Source organism: Macaca fascicularis, chromosome 20 (genome assembly GCF_037993035.2).
Source record: "Macaca fascicularis isolate 582-1 chromosome 20, T2T-MFA8v1.1".
Taxonomy (NCBI): domain Eukaryota; kingdom Metazoa; phylum Chordata; class Mammalia; order Primates; family Cercopithecidae; genus Macaca; species Macaca fascicularis.
The window spans coordinates 21,055,493-21,072,774 of NC_088394.1; the positions used below are offsets into that span (position 1 = coordinate 21,055,493).

The 17,282-nt window shown below is 37.5% G+C and overlaps 1 protein-coding gene across 8 annotated transcripts in view; it reads left to right on the forward strand.

Moving 5' to 3' along the window:
• The window catches only part of MOSMO (modulator of smoothened), an 85,824-nt gene that overhangs the window by 65,530 nt on the left and 3,012 nt on the right, over positions 1–17,282 (forward strand). For 3 of the 8 annotated variants that reach the window (XR_012429363.1, XR_012429364.1, XR_012429361.1), the window contains exons 2-3: positions 3,067–3,279; positions 12,996–13,102. Coding sequence is in view for 4 of the 8 variants with exons in the window: in XM_005591436.5 (XP_005591493.1) it covers positions 3,067–3,279; positions 8,091–8,275 (398 nt within the window). In the remaining 4 variants the exon portion in view is untranslated. Of the gene's footprint in view, positions 1–3,066; positions 3,280–8,090; positions 8,813–12,995; positions 13,153–14,183; positions 14,312–17,282 lie in introns of those variants that run through there. The other 5 variants (XM_065536675.2, XM_065536674.2, XR_012429362.1 and 2 more) reach the window with 4 other exon arrangements.

The window sequence follows — 17,282 nt, forward strand, 5'->3', positions numbered from 1 at the left end:
GGGTGATGAGTCTGAAGCTCAAAGAGATAATTCCTTGAGGTAAAATATTAAATTTGAAGGCTTGGTGAAAGTTTGGGTACTAACAGTACCTGAATTTATAAGATTTAATAGTAACAGCACAGTTATCCTCGCAGATTCCCCCAGTCAGCTTACGGAAAATATATGACTATGATATAAATGTTGTTGACTTAGAGTCTCACTCAAGAAAATGAACTTTAACAATGTTGACTGACCACTGTTTGCAATAACCCTTGTATATTTAAGGAAAGTCTATTTTTACTGAATGTGTGAGCATATTAGTTGTTGAATCTCTGACTGCTACTATGCTGAGCACGAGAGACACACAGGAAAATATTTGTGTATTGATATACTTATATACAGTATGCCTTCTGTTCTTCGATTAGCATTAGCTTTTTTTCTTCTAGAATAGAGATGCTATTTGGTTTTGATTTATTGTGATAAGGAATTTTATAAATATAAGACTATAGCTATTCTTTTAAAGCTAAAACCACGGTCAGATTATTTGCAGTTTTGTAGAAGGTGGTGTTGTAATTTTCATACTTATTCTGTTTGTAGTCACTTGGTGTGGTGTGCTAGAGAGAGGAGGAGGAGAAAAGCAATTCCACTCAATCTATAGGCACAGGAGGTTAAGTTAAATTTCATTTCTAACGCTGAGAGAGTAAGAGAGTCAACATGAGGATACTCAAGTATCTAGAAGGAGAGAGAGTTCAGTTATGATGTACTGAACCTACGATTTTTAATATTTGCCAGCAAAAAATAATCAAATGTAAATCTAAGTTCACTAGGTATGTAGTTACCTTTATAACTGTACAGACTGTGTATGTTACATGGAGAAGAAAGTTGCTAATATAAGAATTCATAATATTGCATTTTGTCAGAGGGTCTTTCATTGCTAGCAGTTACATCTTTTATAAATGGAACAGTGACTAGAAGAGGATAATTTGTTAGAGGTCTTTTGCTGAATGATCAGGAGTAGTTTCCTGTTAAGAGTTCTTGAGCACTGCTGTGAATGCCTTCTTTATTTCCAAAATTACAATGAAATGCCTTATAAGACACTCCCTCAAGTTTTTTTGTTTTTTGTTGTTGTTGTTGTTGTTTTGTGTTTTGTTTTTTTCGAGGAGACTTTTTAGTGTTTTTGTTTAAGAACAGTCATGCAATTCCCTGGTGCCTACTTACCCCTACCAAATCCTCTCTTCTGGTTTCAAGCAATTACCGTGAAACTTAAAAGGTTAGCAATAAATAATGTGACAATTTTTTTTTTACTGATTTACTTCTCTTTGGCCTATGAAGTCAGTCAGCTCCAAGTAGAAGGTGGTGTGTGGCATAGTGTGTGGCATTTTTGTGAAGATTTGCATACTTTCTGTCTGGTCTGCCTTCCTCCTGCCTGTGACAACCCCATAATTATAATGTTGCTTGCACCTGGGCAGGGATCACCAGATGGGTCTAGTTATTAGATGACTTGGGAGAAAAAATACAGCTTGTTTATTTTCTTCTCTACTTAAGAGTTAGCATTTGACGGAGGACTCCAACTCAACTTTGAGAGAAGAACTGATTTCTTGTTTCATTTTATTTCAACAAGTTGCTTTATTTCTAAAAATGTGTCGATGGCCAAACTCAAGTTACAGAAAAGTACCCTCCTTCCGGCATACCCACCTAGCCACACATGCACGTGCACACACAAGTCCAGCCATGCTCTGTCTTTTCCCACCAGGGCAGCTTCCCAAAATGCCACTAGGAATTTCACCAGTTCCCTTCACAGAAGACATTTGTTCATGGCAAGTGCTATGATTTCGAGGTCAATGTCTTTTTTATTTTTGTGTTCATATTGAGAAAATAATGCAGGCCAGGCACAGTGGCTCACACCTGTAATCTCAGCACATTGGAAGGCCAAGGCGGGAGGATCGCTTGAGGCCAGGAGTTGTAGACCAGCTTGGGCAACATAGACCCCATCTCTATAAATAAAAGAAAGGAATGTAGACCCAAAAAATCCCCCCAAAATGCAAAAATCTATTATGTTTTTAATAGCTCCAGAAATTTCCGTTCCTATATTTTTGGTAACTTTTCCCATTTGCTGTTGCTCTTGGAAGGGGAAACAAGTAGTTTTTATTGAGAAGTACCATTGTAAACATTCTTCTTCTTATTGGGGAAGAAGATAAAATAACTACTCTGTCACCTTTCTAATCTAAGTTTTTATAAATTACTCCAAATTTGATTGGAGGAGGGTCCTTGGGTTTGACATGAGAACATGTTTATGGAAAAATAGTGCTTGATGTTTTATAAAAATCACTTTTATTTAAACGGGGAGAGACACTTTAAGAATTACCTTCGTAATTTGCCTTTGTGATTTTCTGTGAAGCATGCCAGCCATCGTTCGGCAGTGTGAACACTGGTAAACTCTACAAAAATTGGTGAATATACCAAGTTTGGGACAGAGGGCCCTCCTAGTCTTTCCAACATTTTCTTGAGTTTAATGGAAAACTACTTATATCGTAATATTCTTAGACCTTATACCTTTCATAAATATATTACTTCTAACATTTAATCTATTATTTAATTTTATTTCTACATTACAATTAGGCATATTTCAGGTTTGTCTTCAATTTCCTGAAAAGTGATTTTCTTTTCAGCCAAAATGAAGTAATATACAATGAGTCTTGGATCTAGGAATCAAAAAATGCCAGTCCTTTCTGCCAGCATGCAGGCTCAGTGAGGGCAGGAACCTCACCCTGTCTGCTGTTATTTCCCTGGAGCCTAGAAAAATACCTGACACAGTTACTCAGAAAAGTATTTATTTAATGAATGCCTGAGTGAACTGCCTGTTATGACTTTTCTGAGGTCATTTGTTGTTTAAGTTCACTTTGTATGTTTAAGTATTACTACGTTATGAACTACAGCAGAATACTGAAGAGTAGGACTTGGGATTTAAGTGCTTGAATGACCCACAAAGAGATAAATGAGATTTAAAAACTAAAGGGGTGGTGGTGAGGAATATTCCCTGGGCAGGCCAAACCCACTAAAGTATTCCCACCATTTGCATCTCCCCAGGAGCACTCACTGTGGGCCTCGTGCGACAGTGTCAAACAATCCATGGACGAGACCGGACGTGCATCCCTCCCCGGCTTCCCCCGGAGTGGGTCACCACACTGTTTTTTATCATCTTGGGAATCATTTCATTGACTGTCACATGTGGTTTGCTGGTGGCTTCCCACTGGCGAAGAGAAGCTACAAAATATGCTCGATGGATAGCATTCACTGGAAGTAAGTAACCTGTGCTTACTAAATTTGTCTAGAAGGCACCCACCCACACTGGTATTTTTATGAAGATAATCAAGAATCAGTAATAAGGACTTCATAATCATCAAAGAGCACCACTTGTGTATGGCCGTGAGATAGACTCTACACAGTCCCATCATTTCTTCAAAACTCTTTCCGCGAGACCAGGACATCCACAACTTTAATCGCTTTGTGGGAAATGCTATTTTAATGAATTTTATTTTTGCTCAGATTGTGACATAAGTAATCCAGGTTTGTGACTCAGAGTTACCGGTAGCCTGAGTCTTTTCCTTTTCTTGAAGCTATTGGTATCATCTATCAAAATAAAGATAAATATAGAACAAATACATAAAAATATAAATTAGATGAAGGTGGCAGTATTTTTTAACATTGATTTTGAGTTTCTGCTGTATGTTGTAACCATTGAAAAATCAACACATTTTGTTATTTAATAATTGTTTATCAACATTTCTTACTCCATTTAGCTCTGACCAAGGGTATAAGTTTATATATTACACATTCTCTTGTACTTTGCAAAACTGGTTTAATTTCACAACACATCAGAGACTTAAGTTAAACAGAAGAAACAAAAATGCACAAAGAAAAGACATTTTTGCAATTCTGCTTTTGTGCTTCTTTCTCTCCAAAGCAATTTTGCACCCCAGGGGATATTTAACAATATCTGAAAACATTTTTGATAGTCACAACTAGGGGAATGCTGGTGGGTAGAGCAGGGAGGCTGCTAAACATCCTACAAATACATAGGACAGCCCCCCACAACAAAGAATTATCTGGTCCCAAGTAGCAGTAGAGCCACTGTTTAGAAATCCTGCTCTAAAGAAACAGGAGAACAGTACCTATGCAAATGAGACTTTTAATTCAGTGCCTTAAAATAATCTCAGGTTTGCATACGTTTTTAAAAATAAATATAACAGCTGACTTTCTCTTGATATTTTCGTTTAGAACGTGTATAATTGGGGTAAGGGATAATCCCATGTATCCCTATTAATGTTAAAACTCAGTTTATCCTTAAAGGCTGCAGAAGAGTGATATTCCTTCATGAGCCTCTGTTTCTTCCTGTATTCTCTGAAATTTATACTCTTGAATGTGTATGTTTCTGGCTCTGTTTATCTGTATTGCCCTTAATTTTTAAATTTAGATCAAGTTGCCTTTGATATAAAAAAGGTTCTCCATCCTTGTTAAGCAGAGTGAAACAAGTTGGTGACCTTTTCCCTGTCAAACAGACCTCCTGTGACAATTCTTTTCTGGAGAGAGGGTCCAGAAGCAATCATAGAAACAGTGCCGCTAAAGTTAAGGATATTGATGAGAAATTTAAAGAGAATCTGCTTCTTTATCTTTTACTCACAGATTCGCTAATCCAGATAGAAATCACTCTTCAAGAAGTAAAATAATATCAAAGAAGGATTTAGTTTCTGGATTTAGTTGAAATTTGGGAATGCATATGCCTTGAATACCAAAAACCTAAAATATGATTTAGCAAGGTAGTGTGAGTCGAAATGTTAAATGCTCTCATGAGCTATAAATTCTTATGACCCAGTGAAGGGAAAGAACTAGGATTATCTTTGTTTTCCATTCCCCTTAAACAGAGAATATTTAAGTATATATAGTTGCCCCCAAATGCAATGCATTTTTTCCTTTATTTTTTAAATAATATAACTTTTTGAAATAATATGTGCATATGATGCATAATTCAAAATCTGTGAAAGGGTAACCATGTGAAATCATATTTGGCCCTGTCACCCAGCCATCCCATTAACCCCTTTCCTGGAGGCAACCATTTTTACCAGTTTCTGGGGTTTCCTACTAGAGGTATTCAATGCATAGAAACATATCTATATGTGTGTGTTTCATACATACATATTTATATAAAATTTTCTCTACTATTCTGTATCTTGGTTTTTAAACTTAATATATCTTTGAGTTAATTTCATTTAAGCAAGCATAGAGCTGCCTTGCTTTTAGCTTCTTTAAATACATTGTTTTTGGTACCAGAACCAGTGGCTGGGGTGGCAGTTCTGAGAGGAATTGGGCGTCCCCTAGTGTTTCCACTCCGCCCCTGAAAAATGTACTTTATTGTATGTATTTCTATTCCAGTTAAGCTATAGTTTTCGTAATAACATGAGGTTGATATCTTCTGATGGCCGTGCACAGTGGAGAAATATGTCTCAGAGAAGAGCCCCCACATGATGGGGGTTCCCTATGGGGGCAAGAGAAACCAAGATGAGTCATCCTGTTCTTCAAGTCTGGCCTTTGCTCTTTCCTTTGCCACCCTAATTTCCAACCTCATCTAACAGTGCACCTGATTTCTGACTCTCGCCACCAAAAAATCTGTGCCATGGAGAATATGAAAATTGTGTCTTTACAAGCTTATTTAGGATCCAAAGCTCAGCCTTCAAAGGTTGATATTATCAGCATTAATAATATTTTAAGATCTAAAGTAACTTAATAGTTCACAGTAGCTTAAAAGAAAAACTCATCCACCTGCATTAAATCTGCTCGCAGGAAGTATAGAGAGCCTGCTTCCTTTGGTTTAAAACTAAACAGGACTTCGTTGTTCCCTTAAAATGTAATTAAGCCTTTTCTAACAAATTTGGAAAATATTTAACTATTGAAACTGTTCAATTCTATAGTTGCAAAATGATTACTCCATTATAAAGGACAGATCTTTTTTATAGTAGAAAATAGGAAATGATAGGAACAAAGTTGGCATGTTAACACAATAAACAAATTTAACATCTGCATATTCCTAAAGTACTTTTCTAAATTACTTGTTTCTTGAGATTAGTCAACATTAAGAAAAAAGTTGTTTTACAATAATTTTGCCCTATTGTTTTTTTAATTAGATTGCATATAATTACCTAAATTGTGGTTTAATTTTACTCACCAGACTATATTAAGCCGTAGAACCATTAGAAATTGGTGACAGACCATACTGATAAGTGGACATTGGCAGCACTAATAGTTATTTGTTGCTGACTATGCAACAAAAAGGCTAAAACTTTAAAATGTAATGCCTGAATTTTTCATTTGTTCTGTAGTAGGCATCTAAAAAAATTCAAGTTTGCTTATGCAATATTATTTGATGTGGTCATTTGCCCAAAATAAGCTGTATGTCTGTATATGTTATATGTCTGTATAACATAAAATAATCTACCTAAATGGTGCAAGTAAGAGTGCTGTTGTTTCTTAAGCTGATGTATTACTTAAGCAAATACTATTTTTCATTGTATTGCTGGAGTTATTCCTTCTGGAAAGGGTTTCTAATTGACTTTTTTAAAACTCGGAAAGTTTTGTTGATTGGTTAACACAAAAAAATGTAGAGACGAGTGTCAGCTGAAATGTTTATCCAGGGCTCTGTTAGTATTTCTGGGGGATAGTTTTCACCTGGAGGTGAAAACTCATTCAGTTAATAATGAAAGCTTCAACTCTTCATGTACAGTGACTAGTAATCTGTCCTCACATTACACTGAAGAAGTATTTCTGCCAGAAAAAGTTGAAGGACAATGAACATTTGAGCAATACGCTTTCAAAAAGCAAAAATATTTTCTTTGAAAAGCTAGCCTATCTGTAAATAGTTTGTGTTCACTAAGAAGACCATTTCTTTGGTAGCACAGGGGAGCAGGCCATTTGCTCAAACACTGGACTGTGGAATCACTTTTACGCGGACACTGGGTTTTCTGATATCCTTTTTGAAACATTTTAACAAATAATACACTCCTTTGTGTTTACATGCAAAACTCAAAGAAGGTTACCTATCTTCTTTGTTTTTTGGAATATTATCCATGATAAGAGATAACCACTCTGATAATTTGCTAGTCATCCCAGAGATCTGAGGTTCTTTCTACTAGCTGGTTTTATTTTATTTTAATTTATTTATTTTTGTATTGAGACAGAGTCTCACTCTGTCACCCAGGCTGGAGTACAGTGGCACAATCTCGGCTCACTGCAACCTCTACCACCCAGGTTCAAATGATTCTCCTGCCTCAGCCTCCTGAATAGCTGGGATTACAGGCCTGCACCTCTACGCCTAATTTTTGTATTATTAGTAGAGATGGAGTTTCACCATGTTGGCCAGGCTGGTCTCAAACTCATGATCTCAGGTGATCCACCCGCCTCAGCCTCCCAAAGTGCTAGGATTACAGATATGAACCACCATGCCCGGCCTCTACTAGCTGATTTTAAATCAGAGTAAGATAAGTGGTGCTTATTTATATATACCTTTTCTCCAATTCCTTCTGCCTAACACGGAGAGGAACAGAGAATTGTCAAAATAGTAACTATGGTGATAATGGTATGCAGCACTCATTCAGCACTTACTATTACCTGGCACTGTGTCAGGGACTAGACATTATTTTATTTAGCCTTCTAGTATTTCCCCCATTTTCAGAAGGGAACCGGAGGCTTAAGATTACACCGCTAGTAGGCAGTGGAGCTGGAATTGACCGCCTATCTGACTCTAGCTAGTGCCCTTAATTACTATTGTAAATGGCTAGGAATCATATTTATGAGGATTTGTTAGGTTTGGAGAAGGACTTTCTTAATCCTGATATTCAGAATGGTCCTAAAACTTACATAAAAGGCTAACCTAGCTTTTACTGTATTGTTAGGCTTCAGGGATACTATGTGACCTGTAATATATACAAATTTTTAACAAGTGGCCCATGTTTTAACAGCTTTGGCCAACCCTTCTTATAAGCTTCCTTTGTGCCAAATTTTCATTGTTTTTCAGATCACCAAACCGTGTTACTAATGTTGTGTTTTGGTTTGTTTTACAGTGATCCTTTTCTGTATGGCTGCCCTAATATTTCCAATAGGATTTTACATCAATGAAGTCGGAGGTCAACCTTATAAATTACCCAACAACACAGTAGTTGGGTCATCATATGTACTTTTTGTCTTATCAATTTTCTTTACAATAGTAGGACTTCTATTTGCTGGCAAAGTTTGTTTACCAGGCTGATGAATGTCTAAATTGCTTGACTCTTACTATTTTTTATTTTATTTTATTTTTTTATTTTTGGAGGGTGGAGAGGACAAAGGCGAGGCATCTGAGCAGCCCTCTCATGGGAAGATGCTCAGATGAAACTGATGCTGAGAAGGAAAAAAAAAATACTTTGATTTGTTCTCACTATGCACTTTGGATTTTAAAAAAAAAAAAAAAAGGAGAGCCTTTTCCATAACCAAATACAGACAATATTGACTAAATCTCCTGAGCATATTCAGGCAGTCAGGTCTGCACTGTGATAGCAACCTAGAGAAGGAGAATGCTTTATACCGAAAAGCATGTGGCCCTTTGTGACTCTATTGTTCCGTTTTTAATGTCTAATGATTCATTAGAGGAAAAAAACAGTCTAAGTATTTATGTATCATGGTGGACCAGAGGGATGCAAGAGAAGTTCATGTGGGGCTGGCCTCACCTCCTAAGAAATTAGTGTTCACAACTTCCTTGTAATAGTATGAGCCTTTGGCACCAGAATGGATTGCCGTTGCATTACTGCACCAAGAAGCCAATAGATCAAAACTTGTTTGCTAAAATGTATGTAAAAATTCTGAAATTCCCTCTTCTCTGTGTACAAAAGAAAAAAAAATCAAACACTAAGACACATGGTTTGGGTGGGTGGGTGGGGGAAATCTTCCTTATATTTATATAAATATATATAATATATATATTTTGCTGATGCAGTATACAGTGTGTATATATGTGTGTGTGTATATGTGTGTGTAAATTTATATACACACACATGCAAACAGTTCCTGGAAGAGAATTCTGAATGCTTTGCTAGCAAAACACTGTGGTGTGCAAACCTAGAACCCAATAGAAAAAAAAGCCATTTATCTGAAGGCTGCGTAGTGGAGAGAGTCTTCAGTTTACCTCATTCTTTGTAGCAGCCCTTGATTTTAACAGGTTTTTGTAACAGGTACAAACAATCCCATACCTTTCTAGGTGCGATTTTAAGTTAAGCTAAAAATTCTTTGTAGGGTTAATTTATTTGTATATGATAGCAGAAGGTAAGACCATGTCAAACCTTATAATTTGGGGAATCTGACACTATTTAAATTATTGGCAACTGTTGTCTATTGTACAGAGATTCTTTTTCTACTGGCTCAGTCTGTTACATTAATAATGCATTTTATATGTTCAGGTACACAACTTTACATAAATACGAAGTTCACTAGTAAATATCTGGCTATTTTGGCTATTTACAGCACTAATTTCATTATTTTCATCTGTAAGCATTATTAATACGTCTTTACCAAAACCTGAGCAATACAATATTTTCTTTATATGTTATATGCCTTTGTTTGCTAAAAACTAATATTTTTGCATTTACTTTAAAGGGCTGTACTAAACCAACAGCTTTAAGTTCTTCCCTAAAAGAAGTATCGCAGCTAACCCTTGAACTCACAGTTTTAAAATACAGTATTTCTCTTCTCCACATCTCCATGCCTTCGCATCAATGCTTGTTTTTCCTGGTGAACGCTATAGATAATCTGTTTGAAATGTGGGACCGGAGGGTATTTCATGGCAGTGGAGCTAAGTTTCTCCTCTTTATAGTGAACTGGTGACCCAAATGTCCCTATCAGTAGAGTCCCATGTGGCCCGTGCTTCACACAAGCGGAAATGAATGCACTGTTTTTTAAGAGCTAGATTACCAGTTCTAGAATGATTACTTCAAAGATGGGAGCTACCTCCTCAGATATTCAAACTATGAAATGGAGGTGCTTGATGTATTTCACACTGGCTTGTTTGACAGTCTTCCATCTTACTGTTAATTCAGCAATATTTTATTGTGAAAGAAAGCCCCAGTGTTTGAGCTCACTCAGGAATTGGGGAAAGAGATGGACGACCACAGTGGTTCATTTCTTAAATGTTCTGGGAGAATGTCATACTTTTCCTTCCCAGAGTAAAAGAAACCTTCGGGAGATCCTGAGGGAGGCTATTTTTCCCCAAGTATTATGATGTCTAGTCAAGCGTAAGAATACCACTGGACATGTTCTATGGACATTTGGGATTGCAGTTGCTATTGTGATTTGATTGGTCCTCAGTCAAATGGATCACTTTGAAGGAAAGCTTTGGTTGTCACCGTTATATACCACTGAGATAAAGTGTTAGCAAAGTATGGTTCAAATTAATTTATGACGTGACCAAGAGCTTTTCTCTTCCAAAAGATGAATTGTATTGTAAATAGTTTCTCAAAATATTTTTAACTGGATCATGAGCATGGGGAGAGAAAGTTTCTCAGCTGCTAAGAATTTCCCCACTGTTTACTTCTTTCACTTATGGTGGTGTTGCATTTAAGATTACAAAATTTAAGGTTTTATTTCTATCTATTACCCAAACCATTAAATTGTCTTTAATTTTACCATTGTCTTGGAGGTCCAGTGCATACAGGGCTGATGGGGGAAAACTCCCTCTAGCCAGTCAGCACTCTAACCCAGGATTAAACAATCCCGTCAAGTAGTATGTGAAGTCAAGTCTTTGTACTCTTGCAGACCAGACATTGAAATGGACTCATTCATATAAATTTCTATAAATCCTATAAGTGAAAAGATAGACAACTGTCAGCAGTTGCTTTTTAAAAAGGTCACTATAATAAGTACTATATAGTACAGTATTAATTTATAGCAGGAATCATATCTTATAAACTGTATATAAAACACTGTTTTATGGTGCAATCATTTGTCAAACTTTTGTCTGTTACATTGTTTTTAAGAGTGTGTGCATTCTTCTCATACCTAAGAATATCACTGTAAAATCTGCTGAAAATTATTTTTAGGTTTTATTTGCACAAGACTGAATTAGTTTGAAATTTTTGGAAGCTCCTATTGAACATGCCTAAACATCTGTAAACATGAAAAATCTTCAATTTATTAAAAGCAAACATTTCAGTATGATTCTTTCCAAAGGTAATCCATGTTCTATGTTGTTAATGTGTGTATGTAATTTTTCTGACTCTTCCACCTCTTATAAACCTATTTTCTGTTTCATTTGTTCTGTTTTGAAGGATGGCTCTTTTTTCTTTTTAATGTTCTAGATGACCAAAACACTATTGGTTTTTACCCTTTTGCCTAAAGCTTTGATATCCTCACTTGATGTTCTGTGAATTCACTGTTTAATCTATTAAGTGAAATAATAGTCCTGGTGACAAGCAATCTGTTGATTTAGAGGAAAGGCCCTGAAAAATACAGTATTGGAAACTAACTTTTCATATGCTGTTAGCTATTATTTTGCATCATGGGCTTCATGGGAAGAACATGTTGCATTTATTTTGTCTTTATTAAAAGACTACTAGCCACAAGTTACTCTGATTGTAGTAACTGTTTTATCAACCCACTTGATCTTTAAAAATTTAAATTTACATTCACAATTCAAAACAGTAAACTGTCTTTCAGAAAATTTTTGAAGGATAAAAACATGAAGGAAAAAACTGGCCCGTGTAGGTAGGATTCCCTACACAGGACTTTTAGTTGTATCACCTCAAGAGATTTTAAAGTTTGTGATCAAGGTCTGTATATTATCCCAAACTTTATTAAGAATTGTTTTCTAATTGGTTATAACATTTTTCAATTAATAGTTTCAAAACAAATTGTTAATACAACTGTATAAAATGAACATAATTTTCTTCACTTGTATTTTTGTTATTGAGCAAGTTTATCAAAATAAATTGTCTACTAAAGAAACTAAAAAGGCTTCTATTACTTTGAAATCAGCTTCATTTAAAAAATTTATTTCTTATAGAGGTTTCACATATTCATAAGTGACACTTCCATGCCTCTTGGGTTGGTTTTGTTGTTGGCATTGGGGGGTGAGGGCGGTCCTTCCCTATCTTCTTCCACTCCCACTCTTTGCTCACCGCTAGAGAAGAGATGCTATTAATATTTCAGGACATGGATTAGGCCACAATTACCCGTAAAAGTCACTCAACAATAAAAGACCACACATACATGTGACTTTCCCTTCTGCATCATGCTTCCATAGGCTAGGAGAGAGAAACCAAGCCAAAGCCTTCAAGTCAGCCATCTTTCTCTTCTTTCTTCCTTGCACATAGACCCAAGTCCATCTTTGCTGCAGTCTTCTGTTTCTACTTATTCCAGGCCAAAAGATCTTAGCTTTTAAGATCTTAAAGTATGGGCTGGAGGATCAAATATAGAGGCCCAGGGACCATGTCACAGCTTAAACTATAGCTTTCTCTGGGGGTGTCAAGATTAGCCCAACTGAATAATAATAAAATATTTACAGTTTGCTGCTGATTCTTCCTCGTGTGGCCCTTTGAGGACCCTCGTGGGGAATTGGAGGATTAAGACATGTTACGATTTAGATGTTCTTGAGTTATAAGATTGAGGGGTTTCCTTGGAGGTGAGATTTGAAGTACTATGTCTGGGAAAGTTCCAGGCAAACTAGGATGAGTTGGTCACCCTACCCTATCTTCACACCATCTAAATCTTCTCCTGATTTGTAACACAGGTTAGAGGTTTTTGGAGGGTTATTTTCTATAAACATTATTGAATAGGTCAACTGGAAATTGTAATGGTAGATTTATGCTGAGCTGCTATGGTGGAGGGGACACTTTTTCTATTTGGTAATACCTTAGGAAAAGGTAACACAGTGGCTTTAAAAACAATAACATGGGTTCAGAAATACCTTATTTTGACTTATTCGTCTATCATCTCTCTTCTAGCCACTATGAGAAGATTATAGGAAAAACACCAAGACTAGAGGACTCTGGGTTCCTTTTATGCAAAGTCAACTCTTCTGGGTCACAGTTACCCAGCAACAAAAATAAAGGTAGTTATTTATAAATGGTATTCAAGATAGAAAGCACAATGTATATTTTTTAAGAGTTTTGGTTCTTTTCCCAGGAGAAGAAAACACTGTGGGTTGGTATTTTCAAGCACATTCAAGGGTTTTACAAATCAGCCCCAGTTCCAGTCACACACAATCTAAGACCACCCAAGATAACATTTCAAGAAGAGATTTTTCACAAGACTATAAAATTTCAGAGCTGGATGAAATGTCAAAGAGCATGTCCAGTATCTCCACTTTCCAGGTGAAGAAATCGAGGCCTCAGACTTTTCCGAAGTCACTCAGCTAGATATCAGCAGAGCACTCGACATAGGAAAGAATGTCTTTGACATGTGGGCCTTGAACTTAAGACCAACTTTCATATTCTGTAGCCATTGAACCAGTCTTCCTTCAACTGACAGCCATTCACTCCGATCCATCCAAATCAATTCTGCCAAAATACTCATAACACAAAAGAAAGCATATCATTTCTGTGTTCACATTTCTGTCATTCCCACTGTCTACAGAATGAAATCCAAACTCCTTTAGCGTAGCTTTGACAAGCCTTTGTGATCTGTCTTCAAGCTCTCTGTTCAGTCTTATTTCCCACCTCTCTTTCTCTTCCCTTCTTACTGAGAACCAGCCTGTTCTCCATTCTACATTCACTACAACCTGCTCCCTGCCCCGGCTGTGTCTGTACCACCTCCTCTCAGTTTTAAGATTCTCCCATATTTGAAATATATCTAATCTTCTGTGCTTTGTGTCTCTCTTGCTTATGCTTCTGTAGCAGAAATTGCTAAACAGGAATAGACTGCCTGGATTAAATCTCAATTCCACCATTCCAACTGTGTGACCCTTAGTAAATCATGTAACTTATGTGAGCCTTGGTTTTTTCATCTGTAGAATGGGACTAATAATATTACCCACCTAAGGGGGCTATTGTTGGTTTAAAAGAGATAAAGTTCCAAGCACATAGTAAGCATTCGAATGTTAGTTGCTGATATTGTCATTACTGAGTGCTTTTGTATAACTGTATAAACTCTTGAATACAAAGAATATGGCTTCCTCATTGTGTACTCCCTAGAGACCTGGCACAGTGCTTTATACACTGAATTATGAAAATTAAAGTTGGGGCTCCATGACAAAGGAAAATTATGAAACCATATTTCCTGGAGATTTGAAAGACAGAGTCATCAATCTGCCAGGTTTGTTTCAGTGAACTTCTTTCTGAAGGCAGAGGCTTGCCTAAATCAGCCTTTATAAGGATGGTCACTTTATTGGTAAGTATTTGGCTATATAATATGTCAGTTCCATTGACCTCCTTCGGATTTCCCTATGGACTCCAGATCCTTTACTACTGAACTCACAGGGCTGTAACACTGATACTCTACAGAGAGGACCAGGACGATGCCAGCACCCCGTTGATCCTGAGTGAACTCTCTGGAGGCCTCGTCAAGCTTGTGGGTTCTCTGCTGTCTTGAAGCCATCCATCCATTTGACATGTTTTGCAAAGACTTGGTCCTGGTTTTAATTATTTCAGCTAAAAGGAATGGACTCAAGGATTTCATCTCATTTTAGACGCAGTTGTCCTCAATTGGCCATTTTACGGCACTTGTAGTAAATATGGCCAGTGTATTTGGTCACTATTAAATCAATCCTCATTCATTATCCGTCAGGGCAAGTCAGTGAAGTAAATACTGTGTTCTGACCTCTGGCACTCTTTCTCATGTTGTTTAAATATTTAATATTGTCCAAGGCAATTCAAGTATTTTCTTAAATAAAAAATATGAAAACTCTCATTCTTTTCCATTTCTTTGTTCTCTATGACAAATGCAAAGAAGTTGAAGAATCAAAATCCTTTCCATAATAAATTGCTCTTTAAAAACTCACATATCTAAGAAGGCTTTTGACTACCTCATCTTCTAAATGTTTTACTGAGGTAGGTAGTAAGCGGCAAAATGAACTTACTTGGTGCAGTCCCACCCTTACATGTACCACTTCAATACTTCACGTAGTTTCTGCCTTCAGGGTTATCAATAACTTTTTCCTGCCTTAAGTGCTATTGTGGAGAAAGAAATTATGACCTGAACCAGGACACAGATTTTCTTTTTACAATAACATATATCTGTAGATTTTTTTTGAAAAACACAAAAATAATGTAGGAAACAAAAAGTTCCCTCCTCCACAATCCACCTTCCAGAGATAACCATTGTTAACAGTTTATCGGGTGTTTTAACATTTTAACAGACATTTTACTGATCAGATTAACAAAAGCAAGATATTATCTATACCTGCCGCTGCTTTTTGTTTTTGTTTTTGTTTTTTTTTGAGACAGGGTCTTGCCCTGTCACCCAGACTAGAGAAAGTACAATGGCACAATCCTAGCTCACTGCAGCCTCAAACTCCTGGGCTCAAGCAATTCACCCACCTCAGCCTCCCAAGTAGCTGGGACTACAGGTGCATGCTGCCACGGCCTGCTAATTTTTAAAAAAACAAATTTTTTTGTAGAGATGGGGGTCTCAGTATGTTGACCAGGCTCATCTCCCAGTCTCCTCCTGCCTTGGCCTCCCAAAGTGCTGGGAGCCATCATGCCCAGTGGCTTTCTTTTTTGACTTAATTTGTGATGTAGATTTTTCTATGTCAGTAAATATAGAGCTTCCTCATTTTAAATGCATAGTATTCCATTTGATACATATCAACTATGTGTCTTCCCATTTTGATGTACATGAGGTTGCTTCCCGTTTTTTGTTATTGCAGATAATGCTGCTGTGAACTTAGGCCTTGGGTAACAAAACCTTCTCAAATGTCATAATAACCTGACATTCCAACTGAAGCATATCAACTATTAAAGGAATTCCTATTTTCAAAAGCACTGTGGTTAAACAATAGTGGCATTCTCTACGTTTAGAGAAAGAAACTAACAGTAAATTCATGTGTTATGTGCTTTCCCATATGTCATCTTAATCCTCTACCTGTGAAGTACAGAGTGGTGTTTTATAGACTACAAAACGAAGGATTAAAAGGCTGAATACCTTACTCCAGGTTCTGTAACTAGCAGCTGGTGAATATGGGTTTCACAGCCAGGCTCCCTGACTTCAGATCTAGGACTCCTGCTGTCCTGCATCGCCAGTGTGGCTGGTCTAAAGGGAATAAAAATAACTTGTCCTGCTTGCATGATTCCTTGGCTCAAACATGAGCAGCTAAATCTATGGTTTGCTTCTTCTGGATGTGGAATGCAAACAACCATAAAAGGTGGTCCCTATTTAGAAACACTTTCCACTTTGTTGAAAGGAAAAAAAAAAATGTAAGAAAAACCTCCCACTTATTAAGTTGTTTGTGTCTAATCTTCCATCATGCCCCTCATTGTTGAGCTTTCTCTTTGTATTCATTGTTCACCGGTTTTTTGGTTTTGGTTTGGTTTTTGGCTGCTCACTGCAGTCTCGACCTCCTGGGCCACCATCCTCCCACCTCAGCCTCCCAAGTAGCTGGGACCACAGGTACACACCACCATTTGTGGCTAATTTTAAAATATTTTGTAGAGACGGGGTCTCACTTTGTTGCCCAGACTGGTCCTGAACTGGCCTCAAGCAGTCCTCCCGCCTCGACCTCCAAAGGTGCTGGGTTACAGGCATGAGCCACCATGCCCCAGCACATTGGTATTTTATAGTGCCAACTTCCTTGATGGATGAAGCTAGATGAGGGCATTGATTTTATTGGGGCCCTTTCAGGATTCCAGCACCCAGGGAAATTTTCCCACACCAGCTGCTCCTCACCCCTACTCCCAAAGCACTTAAAACTCAACTGGATCCCTTCTACTGGACTGGTAGGAATTAATTGGTTATTGGAGTACTCTTAAGTTGTACAGAAGGCCGGGCGCGGTGGCTCAAGCCTGTAATCCCAGCACTTTGGGAGGCCGAGACGGGCGAATCACAAGGTCAGGAGATCGAGACCATCCTGGCTAACCCGGTGAAACCCCGTCTCTACTAAAAAATACAAAAAACTAGCCGGGCGAGGTGGCGGGCGCCTGTAGTCCCAGCTACTCGGGAGGCTGAGGCAGGAGAATGGCATGAACCCGGGAGGCGGAGCTTGCAGTGAGCTGAGATCCGGCCACTGCACTCCAGCCTGGGTGACAGAGCGAGACTCCGTCTCAAAAAAAAAAAAAAAAAAAAAAAAGGTGTACAGA